The following is a 20,660-nucleotide window of genomic DNA, read 5'->3' as shown; positions in this document are numbered from 1 at the left end:
TTATTGTTACTCATCTCAGGGCCATAATTTTCTCATTTGGAAAATAACTTGTTTTTTGATAGGACCATTTCTAAAGGTCTCTATAAACTTTAAAACTCTCATTTATATAATTAACCTTAATAAGCTTTAGCAGGGAAGCTTGGGTCAGACTTCTCAGTCCCGGCTTTGGGGTGTTTTGAGGTTTTGGAGGGGCTTTATGGAAAAATCTGAAAAACACTCATTACATTTTCGAGATGGAGACAAACCAGCATAATTTTAATTCCTTGGTATTTAAACTAAACATTGGGCTATGTCATTTACCCCAAAGCCGCACAGAGGGGACTGTGGTTTGAGCAGCATGAGGAGCTAGTACCAAGGGGCCTGCAGCAAGAGCCTGGGGCTGTGGGGACACTTGCTGGTTCCTGCCACACTCAGCACGGGTCAGAGCCAATGGTGAACGGGCCCACCCACCCAGGGGCAAAGGGGTTTTGTTCCTTCTTTTCTCCCACGAGCAGGCTAAGACCTGGAACGAAGTCATGGAAACACATCAGAAACTTCCAACCGATCAGTCAGACTTAAGAAAGCAGCAAGAGGCCGTGTGGGAACTTTTCACGAGTGAATGCACTTATTTCTTGGATCATTTGTTAGTTCTTAAGATGGTAAGGCTGGGCTTAATTTTTGTAGTAGATGGAAAACATTGATTTGATTTGGGGGGATTTGTTTTCCTCTTCCACACTGACAAAAGAAAGTTGGGGAGGTGGAACTCCCCTCTTTCAGGAGATCTTAAGACAATGTTATCTATTGTTTATCTACTAGTTGGCTGCCTCTTCATTCTTTTCTTAAACATGGCCTCTCAGGATTGGAGATCTGCTAGGCACACTGGTCCAGCTCCTCGGTTGATGCCAGCACCTCCCTGCCTGTCCCCTGCTGTGCTTCGGCACTGCTGGCCTCCTCTGGGAGCTCACAGCCTGCTCCAGACACGTGCTCCACCCCTGGTCAGTGCCCATTGCTGGAGCTCTTGCTCTGAATGGTGCCTGGACAGTGCTTTGTATCAGCGGCAGGGCCACGGTCACAGATATCTGAGGAGTTATTACATGTAATACAGTGGGGTTGTATTACATAGTCCGTGCCTGCGTGATGTCTGCCAGGTAAAAGGAGTCCCTGGGGCTGTGTAGTGCTGCAGCCTGAGCCGCTTGGGCTCTAAGCAGTGAATTCCTTAGAGACAACCACAGGGCAACGGCTGGCAAGGGAGCAACAGCCTCCCAAGACCACAGGGGAGGAAGAGCCATATTGTTCCTAAGCTTGGCCCTGCCCGTAAGTACTTTTGATTCCTGCCTTCTCTCTTACACATGGAAAAGCCCTGTGTAGAAAAAAGCACTTCAGGAGACCCAGGTCAAGTCCTGGAGCAGCTTCTGTCTTGCCACATAACCTTAAAAAAAATCTAGTCCTCCATGTCCTAAACCAGGGATTAGCAAAAAAATTTTTTTAAAGATCTAGAGAGTAAATACAAAGTGGGGCAAAAATAGGTTTACAACAATTAACAAACAATAATATAAGAATAAACCCTGTGTTTCATGTTCTCATAACTTTAAACCTACTTTTGCCCCACCCTGTATTTTAAACCTTGCAGAATACGTAGTCTTTATTATAACTACTCAGCTTTTCTGTGGCAGTGCAAACAAAGTCATGGAAAATTTGGAAAGGCATGAGCATCACTGTGTTACAATAGAAGATTATTTGCAAAAACAGGCAGCAGGCCTAATGTAGCCCACAGGCTGTCATTTGACAATCCCTGTCCTAAATTATAAAGGAAGGATGACAATGACATTTCTGGCTATTTCATAACATCTGAGCTTTGTGATCATCAGATTAGTTTTCTTTGAGATGTCAAGTGACATTCAAATGTTGGTTGTTATTTTCTATAAGTAATGTTTATTGTCAGTCACAACCCTGAGCACATTACCAACAGAATTTAAACCACAAAGACACTCTGAGAAAACAAAAACTAGAGAGTGTATCATTAGGATACAGAAAACTAGATTAAATAATACAGGATTTTTTTTGCCCATGGGAAATCTGGAGTTGGGAGCGATTTCAGGGTTGGTTTGATCAAGGAGCTTAAAACCAAGGACACAATTTATTTCCCACCTGTCAGTCCTGCCTTCCACAGCATCAGCCTCTTCCCCTAGCCGGCTTCTGCCTTAGTCACAGAATGGCTGTTTTTCTTACGCCCATGGAAGGAGAGAGAGAGAGAGGAAATACAGAAAGAGAGAGAGAGAGAGACAGGATCTCTTTTCAATGTTTATAGCAAAAGTCTTGAATTTCATTCAGATTGGACTGACTTAGGCCACATATCCACTAAGAACCAACGACTCTGATAAGGAAAGGTTATACAGTTGTCTTAAGGCAACCAGGGCCCACCCCTGGGAGTAAGGTCTGCTCACCACGTGGCACATCTGGGCCTGGGGAAGAGCAGATAGTGAGCTAAAACCAGGATGATGTTGGGGAACAGGAGCACTGAACAGGGTGGTAACCAACAGCTGCTCCCTACAGATCTGAGCCCCCTGAGCCCTACCACCCAAGTGAAGGGCTTAGTCAGCAGTTCTCAACGTGCGCTCCCTGGGCTAACAGCATCAGAATCACCTGGGAGCTTGCTAGAAATGCATATTCTCAGACCCCCATGAGAGACCTACTAAATCAGAAACTCTGGTGGTGGAGCCCAACCGCTGGTTTAACAAGGGTGCTAGATGATTCTGAAACAAGTTCAAGAACCATTTCCTACATGAATCAAGTAATATGGAAATGGGATTGGAGAAGGTTGGTGTCTAAGGGCCGGTCTTTTTACACCTAGAATTCTTGAGAAAAAATTGTTCCCTTTGAATGCGTCATCATATTTACACAAAGCATTCTTATTTCAATAAATTGATCTTTTTTTCATTTCTAGAAACTCTGAGGATTGTAGTTCTTTCTTGACTTGGTATAGAGTCATCTCTCCTGCTGTAGGGAAACATCAAATCAGCTAACAATAGCACAGAGACTCCCTTAATATTTTCATGAATATGTAATGCCTTTATCCAAATCTAAACATCTTACTGGTAATCAGATATTAACTCATTTGTTCTCTATTTTTAATTTCCTGAAAGTAAAAGACACTTGGAACTTTTGCAGAGAAAGGTAGAAATGAGAATCCAGCATGAATATTGTTTGGGTCTTACATTAGTGCGGCTGCTAGGAGAGGACCTGTGGGATTCCTTCGACTCCAGAAGGCAGAGAGAGCCACTGGACAGATCACGTTTAACAGGAATGTTGTGAGGGTGCTTGCTTAATAGCAACAGCGATGTCATATGGAAGAGCTCAGTTCCCATATGTTCTCTGGAGCTTAAATGTCACTATTTGTATTTAGGAAAATTCTTAGACCTTGAAAATACTGATTTCTAAACTGTTTTGTCAGGAGGTTTATGTTTAATGTTTTTGAAAAGGGCAAGTTTCAAAACTGCAAAACAGAAAGTAAGGCGCATTTATTTATTTTTTTAAAGATCTTCTTGAATACACTAAAATATCTACAAACTTATGAATATCTCCTGGATGTGGATTTATGGAGACTTTTTGCAAACCTGGAGGAGTTAAGTCAGGTGAGCCGAAGTAGAAAGACAGTGGGAGACGTGTTTTCAAATTCACCAGAGGGATCATGAAAATACATGTTTGTACTATTGCTGTGGCTTGTGCTCCACACTGGAATATAGAATATGGTTCAATCTCTCATATAATCTTACATTCAGGAGGCCAGGCTAATAAGAAGGAAGTCTAAACATTCATTGACATCTTGCCAATAAATCACAGATATTACCCCTCAGTAGCATTTTTCATTTTTCCTTGGGTGTTTAAGAAAGCAAATGTATTCCAAAGACCTCCTTAACCTTCACAAGTGTTTCTTCTCAAATAAATGTCCTTTTCTCTATATTATTAATAAATATCTCTCTTCCAAAAAGGAAGACAGATTCCAAAAAGAATTTACATTTATCTTTTTTAAAAAACTTATAATAAAATATACATTGAAAGGGGTAATACATTTGAATTTTATCAGAAGGTACAGTGGTCCGTCATCTATCATGGGGGTCAGGTTCCAGAATCCCCCGCAATAGGCAAAAATCCATGAAGTAGCGACCTTATATTTATTTTATTATTTATATATATTTTAAGGCTTTATAAACCCTCCCCACACTCTTATAAACCTTTCTCACACGGTTCCTAACCTTCCCCACAATCTTATAAACACTCCCTATGCTTTTAAACACTTTCTAAATAATTAAGATAATAAATATATATAAAAAAACATCTATATACCACAAAATCCTGCGATTTGGCGAAAAATCTGCAATATAAAATTAGATATTTACAATTTAAAAATCCGTGATACAGTGAGGCTGCGAAAAGTGAACCGCGGTATGATGAGGGACGGCTGTAAATTTGAAATGAAAAACACCTGTAGAATGATACTCGCAGTTCGTCAAATATTTGCTCCTTCCCCCCGGGTGTGTGTTTATGCCTGTTTCCTTCCTCTCCGGCCCCAGACAAGCTTCGGTTTTGTGAGCAGTCTCTTTGCCATCATCAAGGACTACTTCGATGCTTCTGAGACGCCACCATCCATGGATTTCATTTCAGTGCTCACGAAGGTAAAATCCCTCTGGGAGATCTCACCTTCGAGCAATAAATTCACCCCCTCCCAGGATAGTTGTTAATACCTACTTGACTTTTTGTTTTTACTATTCCTGGCAAAGTTCTGCCTGCACCCTCCCACGAAGGAGCCATCCTTCTCTCTGCCTATCAACGTTTTCAAAAATAATTTGCACATTCTGTTTTCCCATTGCCATCTTTGCTGTAGGGGGTTTTATTAACAACGAAATATGTACACATGGAAAAATCATTTCCATGTCTTTTTTTCCTTTTTTAATTTTTTTATTTCTTCCATTCATTTGAGAGAAAGAGAGAGAGAGAGAGAGAGAGAAGCTTCTCACATGTGCTCTGACTAGAGATAGAACCCGTGACCTCGGTGCACCAGAATAATGCTCTATCCACTGACTTCAATTTAAAGCAATATTCATGGCAATAGTTTGTGTAGGCTAATTATATGGTTCAGTTGTTTTTCCAACCAAATTGCCAGTCTTTCATACAAAAACAAAACAAAACACAGTAAGCCTTCAAATCCATCAGCACCCTATTCCGGGGACTTCTGCGTGTGAAGGGAGAAAAGAGGCAGCCCCGTAGCCCCGTTTTATAAAGACTGTTTATTTCTTGAGTACATATTTAAGCCTCCTCCCTACTTTTCTTACCTTAAGTTTTGTAATCCAGTTTCTATCTACTCTCGTTTAGCAAGATTTGATTTCTTAGAATCCACTTTAAAAAGCATAGATTGAGATGTATTGAGCACTTGAGTGCTATGTGGGGGGCTGTCGGCCTGTGAACAATGATGGGCACAACCAGGCACACTGCTGCTTGTTTCCAACCTTGTGGGGGAGGAATGGATTCAGTACTAACAGTAATAATTACATCATCAAGTTGAGGTCAATGCTGAGGGGGAAAGGAACGTAGGCATGATGAAGGGAAACTCCCGGGAAGAGGCCGAGGGCGAGGCAGTAACGGACAGGAAATTCTTCCTGGGGCAAAGATGTCTGAGGTGAGACATGGCAACTCTAACAAGGCAAAACAAGCAGAAAACTCAATGTAAAGTAGGGAGATCCTTACGTGGACTTTGAAAACAGATTTGAGTAAGGAAAATTTTGAAAGACAAGGGATTGGGAAGTAGCTAAAGCCTTGGGCTCTCTCAATTTATTTAGAGTCGGAACAGGGTTCAGTTCAGTGCTAAGTAAAATCAGGAGAAATACCAACTTCCCATTAAAACACGTCAGTGGTCTTCGTCTGCTCAGGCTACCATAGCAAAATATTACATACCCGGTGGTTCATGAACAACAGGTTTATTTTTCACAGTGCTGGAGGACGGAAGTCTGAGATTTGGTCACAAGACTTCTCACCATGTCCTTCACTGGCCCTAAGGACTAGAGGTCTCTGGAACCTCTTTATTCAGGGCTTTAATCTCATTCCTGAGGGCTCCAGCTTCATGATTTAATCATCCCTGGAGGCTCCACTTCTTAATGCCATTGCTTTGGGGGATTAGGATTACACATATTCATTGAGGGGGCATGACATTCACACCGCAGTGTAAGGGAGTCACTTACAGCCTACGACAGCACGGGACATTAACAGACTCTTTCCTAAAGGTCTCTGATATCGCTCACACACTAATGCTTCATATTACAGGAGTGCAGAGATGGTTTACACAAGTTTTCCCTAAATTTAAAAGGTTCTTTGTCGGATTAGATTCGGTTGTACCAGAGTAACAAGCCCCAAATCCCAACAGCTTGGTTCATGTGTCCCTTATGCCCTACTTCCACTTTGTCACTGTCCCCTCTCTGGGACCCACGCTAAGGAAGCAGGCGCAACCCGGAAAGTTACCAGTTGCCAAGGCAAAGACATAGGAAATTGGAGCAGAGCACTCACAGATGCTTCAAGTTCTGCCTGACGCAAAACATGGCGTGTCTGCTCACAGCTCATCAGCCAAGGAAAGACACATGGCCACACACTGGAAAGGAAACTGAGACTTGAGAGGTTAGATCATTTGGCCAAGGTCATATAGATTGTGCAACCAGATTTCTAACAGCTTAACAGCTGTCTCCTGGGAATAAAGTTTCTCAAGCTTCCCAGTGTCCTTCATCTCCAAGCTATCAACAACTGTCTCCTCCCTCCCTTCAAAAATCAATTTATACTGTCTTTCAAATTACTTCTTGCTGGAACCAAAACTTGACATTTTTTCCCTATAGTGTTTTCTCCTCTGCCTTTTTTTTTTTTTTAAAAAAGCTTATTTTATTGATTTTAGAGAGAGCAGAAAAGACACAGGAACATCTGTCCCTATATGTGCCCTGACCTGGGATTGAAGCAGCAACCTCTGCTCTTTGGAACAATGCTCTAACCAACTGAGCTATGCAGCCCGGGCTCTCCTCTGTCTTATAACAAAAATATTTTTCTAGGTTTTTGTTATTTCTGCCTTTATTGCCATCACCTCCTTTAGTGACTTTTTAGGCTGGGTCTGTGTTCTCTACTATATGTACTTACAACATTACCAACAAGTGTGTCTTCCCTCTCTCATTCCACCACATGGTGACACTATTAGAAATTTATTCATGGGACTTATTACCCATTACGTTAATCAATAAATCTATCAAGGAGTACATAGGCTTAGCAACATGGTTGACACTGTTAAATTCTGAAGAGAATGTCTGCCAGGAAAAAGAGCTTTGGTGAAGAGAAAAGAATAACTCATTCCTGAGAAAGACACTTGGAAGCAGCCCAAGTGCCCGTCAGTAGATGAATGGATAAAAAAAGCTGTGGTACATTTACACAGTGGAATACTATGCAGCTGTAAAGAAAGAAATCTTACTTTTTGTGACAGCATGGATGGACCTGGAGATTATTATGCTAAGTGAAATAAGCCAGTCAGAGAAAGACAAGTACCACATGATTCCACTTATTTGTGGAATCTAATGAACAAAATAAACTAGCAAACAAAATAGAAACAGACTATAGATATGGAGAACAGACTGACAGCTGTCAGAGGGCATGAGTAGGAGCTGGTTTGGATGAAAAAGGTAAAAAAATATATATACCCAAAACTATGCTAAAAAAGATCTCCCAATCTTTCCCTAGGGGTGAGGGGTGGGGGAAAGACGCTTCACTGAGATGGTGGCACGTTGCGTGGTTTGCTCAGCTTGACCATTACAGACATACATGCATACACCCATCAAAGGTCTTCAGATGGGACTCTGTAGTTTTAGAAGCCGGTAGGAGAATTAAGTTTTTTTAAGGTAGAATTGATGAAAAGTTAAATATTGTTACTTCAATCACTTACTACCAACACAAGCTTAACATTAACCGACATAAGCCCTGAAATCAGTGGCCATATTTGTTATCCAGTGTCATGCAGTGAGCGTAGACCTCAACCTAAACATAAACAAAAGGGTGAATTAAATCAAGATAGACCTTTCTTTAAGCGGGGGGGGGGGGGGGGGGGGATTGAGGAGTTAACTGATATGGGAATACTATGTTTTTAAAGAATGTTTATTGTGAAGATCACCTGTTTCTATCCACACAGTCATAAATCCTGCTTGCCTTGCCCCTGCCCTGCTTTTCCCTGCCCTAGTTAGTGACAAGTGTGGAGAGAAAGGGGAAGTCAGCCCACACCCTCCTCTGCTCTCCTCTTGCAGCATTTCCGAGGGAGCCTGTGTCAAAGTCACCAGACCTACTGCCTCAATTACTCTGCAGCCGTCTTTTATCTTGAGAGCCTGAAGCAGAGAGACGACTTTGGAATTTATTTAAAAGTAAAGTACTATTTTATTTTCTTTTATATTTTCCCTGAGACTCTTCGGGGGAGTGTAACAGTAGTAGGAATTATTATACCCAAATTAAGTGTGTGTGGGGGGGGGAAGAAAAATTATCAACACTACATTTTAACTACAAATCTGCTTTCTTCATAAATACATCTTCCACCACACACTGAGGAATTTTAAATGGTGCACATCTGGAAACATTTTTATATCATCTCATGTTCCTCCTGAAATTTTGACTGGGGCTTAAAAATGTTTTATTTGTTCATTGGGTGTTCATAGATGACACTGGTACAAAGCTAGAATAAGAACCAAGGTTTTGTTTGTGACTAGAAGTTTGGCTCTTAGAGGATTTGGTCTCAGCAAGATTTTATTGCACACAAACTTAGAAAACCATTTACATTGTATACTGTGTGAATGGCGCCCCCTGGAGTACATCTTAGAGCACAATGTAAATGTTGCTCCTGAAATTGTACAACATGGCAGCTGTGGGTCCCAAAGTATTAGAGCAAGGAATTTCTGCTCATGACCTTCAGCATTTGCCATTATGCTGTCATGGAAAGAATTTTCTTTGACTTCTCCAGTTCCTTTGATTCCTCTTTTGACATTTCTTTAGTATGAACGGTACCTTTTTAGTATTGTACCAGAGCCCTTCTGTGTGATCCAGAGAAAACAGTCCAACCCTTTTTCAGAAGAAGTAGCTCTTCCCTGCAGCTGCAGAAAGCTTTGGCAGAGCATCACCTTGGAGGCGTGGGAGGCAAGGCCGCCCCAGTTCCCAAGACTCAGCTGTGAATCAGTGCACCTGTGGCCCAGCTGTACCAGGAAGCCTGGGTGTGGTGACTGAGAAAGGAGAAATAACCTTGGGGGAGAGGATTGGCCCTGTTCTTGTAGCTTCAACCTCTTCTTATTTTCTTTGTTACTCAGACTAAAAACTGAAAGCTCATTAGATTTCCAAAGGTATGAATAATCCAATTACAAAAGTTTTCCCTGTAAACAGATAGAAATGATTTCCAGCCTGGTCCCCAAACTGGGGAGAATCCTATCCCACGTATCTCTCTTTCAAGCAAGGGCAGAACTTTATTTAACAAGGCTCAGCCACGATTTTCAAATAACCGTGGAAAAGCCCAGATCAACTGTGACATAGAAGGGTGGCTTACATTTTTACATGAAATACACATGGCATCCAAAGATACTTAAGAAAAGGGAATAGAGGATGCAACGTTGTAATGACAACATAATATAATTTTATAATACACAATGCTTTACCAGGTACTTACTTAAACATTTCTTTTAATCCTTAGCACAAAGCTATGAATTTGGTTATATTGTTACCATGTGTCTCTGAGGCTCAGAGAGGTTATATGACTTTTGCAAGGTCATGTGGCCGTTGCATGGCAAAAAATGAACCTGGATAAAGATCTACATACAAAAAAAAAATGCATTTTCACCAAAACTATTTACAGCTCCTTGGAATTATTTGCCATCACCTGGGAACTGTTAGTATCACGAAGCATGGTGAGGAATCAGCCAGAGACTTTGGAGGAAGTGAAGGTGATTCTGCCTTCCGCAGCTCCATAGGACAGAACAAAAGCACAATCACAGATCATTAATAATAATTTAATTATATAATAAATATGATTATGATGAAAATATAATAATTATAATATAACACAGTAATTGTAATATACAATAAATAATAATTACAAGGTGACCAGTTCTTAGGCCCTTGCTACAGCCAGCTGTTACATTGCATGCAGGTCATCTATGATCTCTTTGTCTACACAGTAACCCTATTGAACATGATGTGATCCCCATTTTTCAAGAGCTTAGGCGAAGTAGGCAACAAGCTGAAAGACACAACAGTTCTAGGCGGAGGCAGGATTTGATTCAGACTAGTCTGAAGCTGGCATTCGTTCTCCTACCATGTGCTAATATAAACAACGCTGTTGGAGAACTTAAATCTGTGTTGTGCTATGGGCTGCCTGGAATTGGGCTGTGAATGCACTGGGATGAATTTATCCTCCACACCACGTGGGGCTGAGCTTTCTACAATGTTTATACATATTGTTAGTGCATGTTTATGGGAGGATAAGCCTCCCTGCTCTTTCAGGGACAGTTAAGATGATCCAGATAAAGAGACTGGAACTTTATACCCGGTCTCTTTGTGGGGTTCTATTAACAATTGCTAAGAACTCTAGACACCTTGGATTGAGTGTTTGAACATGTGCCAGGCACTGTTCTGAGCACTTTGTATGGATTCTCTCATTAAAACCTCTCACCAAGCTGCTGAGGTAGTTACTCTTGTTAACCACATTTCACAGATGAAGTTTAAAGAGCTTAAGTAAATTTCCCAAATTTCCAAGCATGCTGGCTGCCCGGCTTAATGTTGCATCCCACAAAGACAGATTTATGAGGACAGTGTTTTTATATGGGCCCTTGAATTCTATTCACTGTTATCATAAACATATTAAACATTTATTGTAAACAAAAGCATCCTCAATTAATCTAGATCAGTGATGTTCAACCCATGTGCCACAGCACATTTTTTAAAACATGCAATGCCCAACTTCTTAGTCACGGGAATGACCTCCTTTCCCTTAGATTGCCCGATAAAAAATAACAACAGCCAACACAACAAGCCATCCGGTGTGAATAAAATTATACCTCTTTTTTGTCAGATTGGCAAAAAAATATATTTTTTGGTGTGCCACAGAATTTTAGTAATTAGTTTATGTGCGTCATGTGATAAAAAAGGTTGAAAATCACTGATCTATACCTATCCTTAAAAATCCTTTTATGTTCATTTCTTTTGACAGACATTCTCCTTTTTTTTTTTCCTAATGGATCTAAAAAAAAAAAAAAAGCCAATAGAGAGATGAAAGAACAACTTCCATCTACTTTTAGAATTGTCAAATATCTTTTCTCTCTCTTCTGAGGCCTTTCTAAACACTAAAAGCTTCCAATAACCCTGCCTGGATCTCTTTCTCAATTATTTACCACTGGTGCTTCTTGCCTGCTTGATGTCTGGGGTAAATGGGGTGTTTTCACGTTTACTCTGGGCGCTGCTAGCTGCGGAGGAATTTTGTATGGCATGGAAATTTGGGGCAGTGGTCCACAGCTGTGTTTGGAGGAAATACCTAACTGCGTGTGAGACGTCAGCCTCTGGAGCTCCCAGACACCTGCGCTGCAATGCTGCTACCAGTGAGTCAGCGTGGAAATCAGCCACCAAGATGACAGACCGAGGCTTCTTTCTACGTCTTTTTTCCACTCGTTACCACCCCTGGGCTTTCCACACCTGCAGCGCCCGCTTCCTTCTCCATCCCTCCCAACATCAATGTAAATCCCAACTATTTTGACCCATATGAGAACTTGGAGGTAATCCAGCACCTTCCCCCAAGAGGACTCTGAAGTCAGGAAAAGGGAAGGTGGTCCCTCAGACCACGTGATGTCTGGTTCCATGAGCTCTGCCCACTGGGCCCTCCTGTGCTCCTGTTCATGGCCTGCCTATGTGTGGGGAAGTGGGAAAGGCTGATTCCAGCAGAATGGCTGTGAGGAAGAGTCCTGGGTGTTTTCAGAAGAAGTACTTTGATCACGTGGAAACCAGCAGAAAAAACTAATCAAGAATCTAAGTTTGGCATCAGTTGGCCCATGCTGTTCAGAGAAGAAAGTGTGTGAGCAGAAGTCCAGGGGCCAGAAGAAGCCATTAAAATCTTGGTCTCTCAATGAGTGTGTACCAGGGGTCCCCAAACTTTTTACATGGGGGGCCAGTTCACTGTCCCTCAGACCATTGGAGGGCCGCCATATACAGTGTTCCTCTCACTGACCACCAGTGAAAGAGGTGCCCCTTCTGGAAGTGCTGTGAGGGGCCGGATAAATGGCCTCAGGGGGCTACATGTGGCCCGTGGGCCATAGTTTGGGGATGCCTGAATGGCTTTGGATTTGGTGGGGGTTTGGGCCAGCTGTGTACCTAGATCTCCAAACTGCGAGGGCTGACACCTGGGCATAAAGATGTTTGAAGCTCTCTTTGGGGGAATCCAAGGGAGCCTTCCACAGTGTACACCTGAGGCTGGCCATGAAGAGTGCGCGTCACAGGCAGAGGTGATAGCCTAGGCCTGGACTGAGCAGGAAAGTCAGAGAAAAAGGTGATAGCCTGCAGCAAGAAAAATGTTTAGTGTAAGGGCAGGACCAAATCATCACTAAACTCAGGTGCGAGCTGGTGGGAGAAGAGAAGAGGAAGAAGACACCCCCTCATGGTACCTTTTGATGAACCTGTGTGCCTAGTGGCCAGAGACCTGACTCCATGCATTCTGTGTTACCTGCACACAAGCGGGGGCTCCTCAGGTTCAAGACCGCATCATAGTCAAAGAAGCAGCCCAACAGATGAAACAAATTGATGAGCGATACTCACGTTTACTTGTGTTTCTCAAGTACCATTTATAGAAATCCAGTGTGTGACCCACAGCAGTACATCCTACAATTCCTCTTCCTCTTTCCCTGGTGCTTTGCATCCCCTGCAGCTGCCTTGTTGTCAAACCCTTTCTATTGAAAATTACCTGTCTCTTTATCCCTTCCCTCTCCCTCTCTTCTCTGTAGCACAGAGCTCAATCTAGTCTCTTTGATTTCCATTTCTATTTTCTTATATTACCCTCATTCCCTCCAAGAAAGAGTCAAGGAACTGATTCCACAAAAAAAAATACTTCCGTTTCCCTCCATGTGTTATTCATAATTCTCCAAGCTGTGTCCCACAATGAGGATGGGAATAGAGCTGGCAAAACAGGAACTGTCCTGCCAGGGCCAGGGAGAAGGAGAAGCCAAGGGGCCGACCAAACTCTTATGTGAGAAGGCTCAATGGAGCTGAAACACATATATTAATACATCTTATCAATGCCACTGAAGGAGCATGTATTCTTTAAGAAATTTAGGAAATTTTAAACTTTTTTTGTTCCCCTACAACTTGACAAATTTCCCCATTGGGAGGATTGAGAGGTGATGCTATGGGTCAGTGGTTTTCAACCTTTTTAAACTTGGGGACTGGTGACCTAGCTGGCCAGAAACTACAACATGAACAAATAGTTTCATTTTACCATGCATAACACTGCGACATGATACAAGCTGGTGCTTGGTTTCTGAACTCCACATGTACGATGAACTGACCACTACACAAGTTTGTCTGAATGCTTTTTGTCTATTGCACATGATTTGTAAATTCTCTTCACAATGCAAAAGGTTGTTCGAATGAGCTGACAGGTTCGAAAGATAATCTAAGACAATCTGAATAGCATTTTCATTGATGATATAGGCTGATAAGCCACAATCACCCTGATTATAAGTGAATTTAACTAAGATCAATGGGTCTATAATCTTCATACTACATCGGGGTGGTTAACTCTTCCATGGACCAGCATGAAATTTCTGGCAGACTGACACCAGTCCATGGACCAATGGTTGAACCACTGTTTTACATGATGCTGAGTGCTGCATTCAGCACCACTACTGGGGAGACAAGACAGCCAAAGAAGGATTCTCTCCTCTTTAATTGGAAAGTAGCAATGTTGGTCAGTAATATTCCATAATATCTTTTAACCATATCTGAGAACTCCATTTCAGACCCTGAATTTGATGGATTCTTTAATATAGAATGTTCAAAAGCCAAGTCTAGTCTGTGACTTATAAACCCCCCCCCAGCAAGCTCCCAGTTGCGTCATGTCATTACTCAGTAAAATCTCTAAGAGTTTCTCATGTCCAGGCTTCTCAGGGCCTCGATAGAAGTGGCGTTCTGAGCATGTCTGTGCTTGCCTTCCCCAGTGGTGTGAGCAAAATGAACAGTGCCGACGGCTTCACCTGCCTGAGCTGCTGGTGGCCCCGCTACACAGGCTGACTCGATATCCCTTGTTGCTGAAGAACATCTGGAAAAGGAGTACAGACTCCACTGAGAAAATTATGATCTATTCCATCAAGGAAAAGGTGGAAAAGTCAATCAGTAAGTCCCTGAGATAAGTGGCTCAGACCTCCAATGGAAGCTTAATCAGAGTTTAGGGTTAGAAGGGGAGGATTTGGCCCCTGGAAATAATCTGGGATTCATCCTAGAAGGTGGTTCCATTGACTTGAAGTCATGGCTTTGGGAAATCAACACACACAGAACAATGGGCTCCAGTCACATCCTGGCGAGCATAATGAGAACTCGAGCAGCAAGTTTATGCAGGACGTGGCTGTCTCCAAGGCTTTCACATGTGAGTTCAGGCAGGAAAAGTTCTACGTCCCAGATGATTGAAGGCTTTGTTTTTAACATCCATACTGATCCCAAACACAAAGCAAATGGGAATAAACACCATGGAAGGCCCTTCCGGAGGATTAAATTACCATTCATTATTTTTTAGGTCACTGACATTCAGGGTCAATCTAAAAATAATGCCCACTACAATCTTTAGAACTGAAATTTGGGAATGGGAACAGAACAAGCCCCATGGTGACTTAAGTTTATTTGGGTAGCCCTGTATAATTAAATTCAAATAAGTCCATGATATGCCCATAAACCAAGATTTCCTGGGAGTGTCAAAAGGGAGCAATTCAAATTTATGATCATCAGCTGTATAGAAATGACATATTCTTTTTCTTCCATTTTAAATGTAAAATGACCATTCAGTGGAAGTATTTTTTCCCTTTTTAATTTTGTTGTTCAAATTCTCAAATGGCCCAAGGAACTAGAATTAAGCTTATCAAGTGATTAAGACAAAAACTTAATTAAAAGTACTTTCGAAAACTTTTAAAGTATTTTTGGAGATTATTACTTATCTTGATAATTTCATTAAGAAGATCATAGCATCTCTTCTGAGGATTTCTCAATAAAATATGAATTTTGATTGTTGGAGGAAGAGATCCCTGTGACTATGAGCATAAACATGGTGAATTCTCAAGGATTCCCTGAACCATGTGATCCTACAGGCCTGTGATTTGCCTTCTGTCTTCCCTAATATCATATCAAAACCTTGATAACAATATTATTAGAAAATGTTAGAAAATTAATACAAATCTTCAAAAGAAAAAATAAGATTTTACAAAAAAATGATCCTTATCATGAAGTAAATGTATGTTTTATAATTAGGACAAAAAATATGTTTATCTTTGTTAGTTTGATTAGTTTTTTCTTCCTCTAATTACAAGCTATGTAAATGAGCAAGGGAAGAGAAAACTTACCAAGGACTTTATTTGTATTATTTAGATAAAAATGCATCACACATTTTCCACTTACTGAATTAAATTATTTCAGCTTCATTTATCTCTGCAAGAGGTTGATTTCAAATTAATGAGTTTTCTGAGACATTTAAACTGCAAATAATATGTTAAATGGACTTAAGATGTGGTTTGGTTCTAGCGGCAAAATCTCCAAATGATTACTGTACATCTTGGTTAAAATTTATGCTGTAATGTCACATGAATTTAAAAAGATATTGAATATGTCTTGTCTTTCAGGGGATCTTGAAGGAAAAGTGAAATGGCTTGACAATTTCCAAAAATTTCGGTATCTACAAGAGATTATAGTGTGGCCTCCGCTTTGGGATAGAGATAAAAGGTTTTTCATTCCAGAGGTACAAAAAGGATCCATTAGGACTTAAGTTTGGCATTCTGGTGGAAATATACTAGTCTTACAAAGTCCCCAGCTGTACATTTGAGTGTTAAATCTAGTTTCATGAGCAAGGAGTACAGCCTCCATCCACCGGAATTGTAAGTGTCGTCATGCCCTTCTGAGAGATTTTCTTGTTCTTTCCTATTCCCATGTCCATCTACTGGTGTTTCTAAATGTCCTAAACTTGATAGACAGCGTGCATTGCCCCAGCTCCCAGAACATGTCCTTTTCCAACAACTAACACTTCTTTTTTATTTTCTTCCTTGTTTTGTAAGTGCCTGAAACACATTTTTAAAGAATGCATGGCAGAAAACATCCTGTCTCCAACCAACAGACACCTTCTCTATGAAGGAAAATTAACCCTTGCAGGTAAATAACTTTTTCCTTTAAAAACCCAACATCTTTGCTACCATGTAACATGTCCAATTGTTGCTAATTGAAGGGTGTGAAGAACTGTGTTTGATATGGTCAAGGCCATGGAAGCTATGAGTCAAAGAATATGCTATAGAATTTCATGGGTGCAGGATTGATCAAAGACATCACAATGTAAATAGCTACGTCCCCTTCATTTTCTCTCTATAAAATGGGATAACTATATCTCTCACCTAAGATTGATGTTAAAATAAAATCACATACATAAAGAGCTTAATTCAGGGTCAGGGACATCATAAAACACTCCTCAGCAGTTATCATCATTTTACTCCTCCCATGAGCTGGGCGATTTTCCGATCAGTGGATCAGTGTTGATTGAGAACCTGTTATGTAACGTTTTAGGCTTGGTAGGTATCACTGGAGGATATAAAGTCATCATTCTATTTAATCCTTTTCCTCTAGTTGGGATGCTCTGTACTAATGAGCAGAGCAGCAGGATAATTTCAGTAGAGAAGAGTGATGGGGAAGCTGGATATTGGGCAAATGAGTTTGTAAAATCTGTATTTTCTAAGTTTGCTCACTTTTATTGTTAAAAATGGCTGCTGCCCAGGTGAATGGCACTGCCCAGTAAAACTGCTAATTACCTTCCTGCTTGGGAAGGGGCTTTGTTATGCTAATGTGTGCTGGAGGTGGGGTTTCCCGCCAAAAAGTTTTAAGAAGAAGAAAGAAGAAGGAAGCCATTTTTGCAGAGAAGAAAGCCAAGATGGCAGGGTGCTGAAGGAGAAGCCAGTTTGTGCAGAGATGAGGAGGGAGAAGATGTGCAGATGGGGAACCAGAAATGACTAAGAATGGTGGGGGTCTTTGATTCTAGGAAAACCCAGATGTGTCAGTGGCTTTGGGAGCCCTGAATGGAAGTGTTTTCCCTCTGTGTGCTTCTCGCTGGGCGGCTGTGAGGCTAGAATAAAAGAATGGCCCACCATTTTTTGGCTCTGTTGTTTCTTTACCATCTGTCCAAATCTAATGGGGACCTGCGTGTGCCTGGCTGTGATGGCCATGACGACTGGACACACACTAGAGTACCCAGAAAAAGGCGTTATGTGGTCTGTGGGACTAGAGGTGGCCTTGGGTGGTTAGAGAGATGGAGGTCAGTAGAAGGACAGGAAGGAGGACCACTATAGATGGAGAAAAGCCTTGGAGGCAGAAGCCAGCTGCACGAATAGGCTGTGGTGGACTGGTTAGGAGAGTGAGTCATATAGGCTGACTGCCAGGTCACTTCCTGGCTCTGCCTTTTCTGCCTGCATAACCTTGACCCATTTACAGCAATCTCCTCCCTTTGTTGTGCAGATTAAATGAGCTAATGGATATACAACCACCTGAAAAAAATGGTTGGCACAGAGCCAGTGCTCAATAAGTATTAGGATCAGAAAGGGCTGCCTGACCAAAGTAGAGGTTGTGTTCATTTCTTTATTCGTTTCTGAACAAAATCTCAATTGGGCATCTACTGTGTGAGAAGCTTTGTAGGATATGTGTTTGCCTGTTTATGGTAGCATCAGATCTGGTGGGAAGTCACAGGCAATAACTCTTTATTTAATACACATTTGTTGAGAATCTGCTGTGTTTTAGCTCTGGATGCCAGGTTGGGACGTACCCCCTGCCTGGGAGCTGCCAGTCAGGGAAGGCACACAGGACCGGTGTTTTATATCAAAGAGTTTTTCCATGCATTTTTCTCCTTCCAGTGAGTCATACAGAGAAGTTACATTTAATCCTAAATTACAGGTGAGAAATATGTGGCTTGGGGAGGTTCTGTATCATGCTCAAGGTCACCTGGAGGTTCATGGCACAGTCAAGCCTCACCTGGTGGGCTTCCAGAATCACAGCACCTGCCTTGACCCAGGGGGACCCAGCCAGGAAATGGTAGGCTTGAAAGCATGAGGAAATAGAAGTGAATCTTAAATATTTTACCTATTAATTTAACTTTAGCCACCTATTGTATTTTTTGCTTCGTAAAACACACCTGACCATAAGACACACCTAGGGTTTTAAGGAGGAAAATAAGAAAAAAAATATTCTGAACCAAATGGTGTGTTAAAATATTTAATAAAATACCATATTTTTTACAACATAAGATGCACGGGCATTTCCCCCTCCACTTTTGGGGGAAAAGAAGTGCGTCTTTTGGAGCAAAAAATATGGTAGTTTCTAGGGATAAAAGTATATAAAAAAGGACTTCTAGAATAATATAAATAAGTAAAATAATAGAAAAATAGAAAATGTTTACTTATTTTTAAAAATTATTTACTTTAAGTATCTATCACATTCCCCTCTGGACAGACTGTCTTTTCCTCTGGAATCACTTAAATTGAAATACACTGCTCACCAAAATTAGGGGATCAGGGAATATGCAGATACTCTAGTACTTTCAGCCTTTTGTATAGTGCATTTTCACCAATGAAATAAAAGTTGGTTTTGCATCTCATTTGGATAATCAAACAACTTTCTTTGACTTGTCATTTGCTTTTCTGATGTTCTTGTTTAATAAAAAAATATCAAATGCTTCTTCTTTTTATTGTTTCATATTCATTTTGAAATATGCCCTAATTTTTGTGAGCAGTATATTTCTTCTTCTAACTTCTAAGTGGTAAACTTAGAGAGGGGATAGCTTATTCTAATATTGGATTTCTCTTCTGCCACTAGCCTCTTCCTAGAGAAAAGTAGAAAAGCCTAATTGCCTTAAGTTACTATCAAAAGTTATATCAAAATGTTTATAAATATTAAGCTACATGAAGAATATTTAAACACATATAGACACATTGGAAAAGTTGTTGCCTTTTACAAAGAAATAAGTAGTTTTCATGAAAGCCACGTTGAGGTTAGGACTTTAACATATGAATTGGAGTGGGGGGTACTTAGTCCACAGCAATGACAAAATGCCCTTTTTTGGGTAATGCAGACCTTTGCCAATGACCAACCAGATGAATCAAGAGGTAGAAATGCTATAGGTTCCACTAGGCTAGTCGATAGATGTGTCTTAGGCTTACCTGAGATGGTTAAAAACATCTTCCAAGTTATCTTAGATCCCCGTGAAATGCATCACAAATGCGATGTCTTTAAAGGAATGAGTCTGAGCTCACATCAAATCTCTGCTTAATGAAGGAATCAATCCACCAACAACGCAATCGGAGCGCCCTGGGTTCTGACCACACAATCGGAGCACCCTGGGCTGTCAGCCTGGTGCGCCAGGATGCCTGGCTGGGTTTGTTTTCTAAGGGGTTCTTTGGTTCAAAACACACAAAAACCTTTTGCTTACTATTTCCAGCCCCGATTTCACCTTCTTTCTTTCCTCAGAAAGTGCAAGATTCCTAGACGTGTATCTGTTTCTCTTTGACGATTTCCTCTTAGTTACAAAAACTAAGCGCAACAAAAAGGTAAAACACTGCAGTTACTAACTACACCTGCTAAACAAGTTTAGAAATATTTCCAAATTAGTTGTGTTAAAAATATAGAATGTTTTCCTACATCACATTGGGATTCACTCTCTAAAAAATGGGAACATTGCAAAATATTGGGGTTTTCAGTCAGATAGTTCCTAACTCAAAAATAACAACGACTGAAGCAAGTTACGTTTCTTAAGAGGGTCAAAGGATGTGTACATTTGTAGGGTAACCGGGTCTGTATATTTTTGGAGTAAGTCCCGGACCACAGGACTTATTCCTGACCTGCCTGAACATTGAAAACCAAACTGCTTTTGTCCACTGTGGCCCTCTCCTCACCCAAATTGTCCATAGAGAGAGCTGTCAGTGTGGGGGCTTCCCTGAAACACCCCTGCCCTGCACCAAGCTGCAAGGCATCATTTATTCTGATTGGAAAGCTCACGTCATTCCTGGGAAATAGTGGTTTGGCACCTGTGGGTGGGAGGGAGCCCTGAGCTCTCAGTGTCCACCCACAGTAAGAGCCACAGAAGCCAAATGGACCAAATGTGTCAGCTGGGGGTAAAACCTCATAATCTCATCCAAGAACAGAGTTTTTCCCTATTACTTAAGTATTAATGGCCACTACTTTTGTTGTTACTAATTAATCCATAGGCATCATGGTCCACTGAAGGCTTTCTGTCTAATCTCCCTTTTCAGGGTCTGTACCCTGAATGGTGTGAGTGATATGACAGACGGACTGCCTCTGGGGCAGACACCTGCTGTTAGAGTGGGAGGAGCTGCCATGATGTAAGCCATCAGAGACAGCTAATGTGTTTCACT

The 20,660-nt window shown here is 41.2% G+C and overlaps 1 protein-coding gene across 1 annotated transcript in view; it reads left to right on the top strand.

Annotated features, from left to right (window-relative positions):
- PLEKHG7 (pleckstrin homology and RhoGEF domain containing G7) overlaps window positions 1–20,660 on the top strand; it is a 42,928-nt gene that overhangs the window by 14,881 nt on the left and 7,387 nt on the right. The window contains exons 5-12 of the mRNA XM_066254787.1: window positions 495–638; window positions 3,516–3,611; window positions 4,551–4,652; window positions 8,295–8,408; window positions 14,220–14,394; window positions 15,885–16,000; window positions 16,314–16,407; window positions 19,756–19,835. Coding sequence (XP_066110884.1) covers window positions 495–638; window positions 3,516–3,611; window positions 4,551–4,652; window positions 8,295–8,408; window positions 14,220–14,394; window positions 15,885–16,000; window positions 16,314–16,407; window positions 19,756–19,835 — 921 coding nt within the window. The remainder of the gene's footprint in view (window positions 1–494; window positions 639–3,515; window positions 3,612–4,550; window positions 4,653–8,294; window positions 8,409–14,219; window positions 14,395–15,884; window positions 16,001–16,313; window positions 16,408–19,755; window positions 19,836–20,660) is intronic.

This window comes from Saccopteryx bilineata, chromosome 2, assembly GCF_036850765.1.
Source record: "Saccopteryx bilineata isolate mSacBil1 chromosome 2, mSacBil1_pri_phased_curated, whole genome shotgun sequence".
In the NCBI taxonomy this organism is placed as follows: Eukaryota; Metazoa; Chordata; class Mammalia; order Chiroptera; family Emballonuridae; genus Saccopteryx; species Saccopteryx bilineata.
This window is presented reverse-complemented; position numbering and strand designations above follow the sequence as displayed.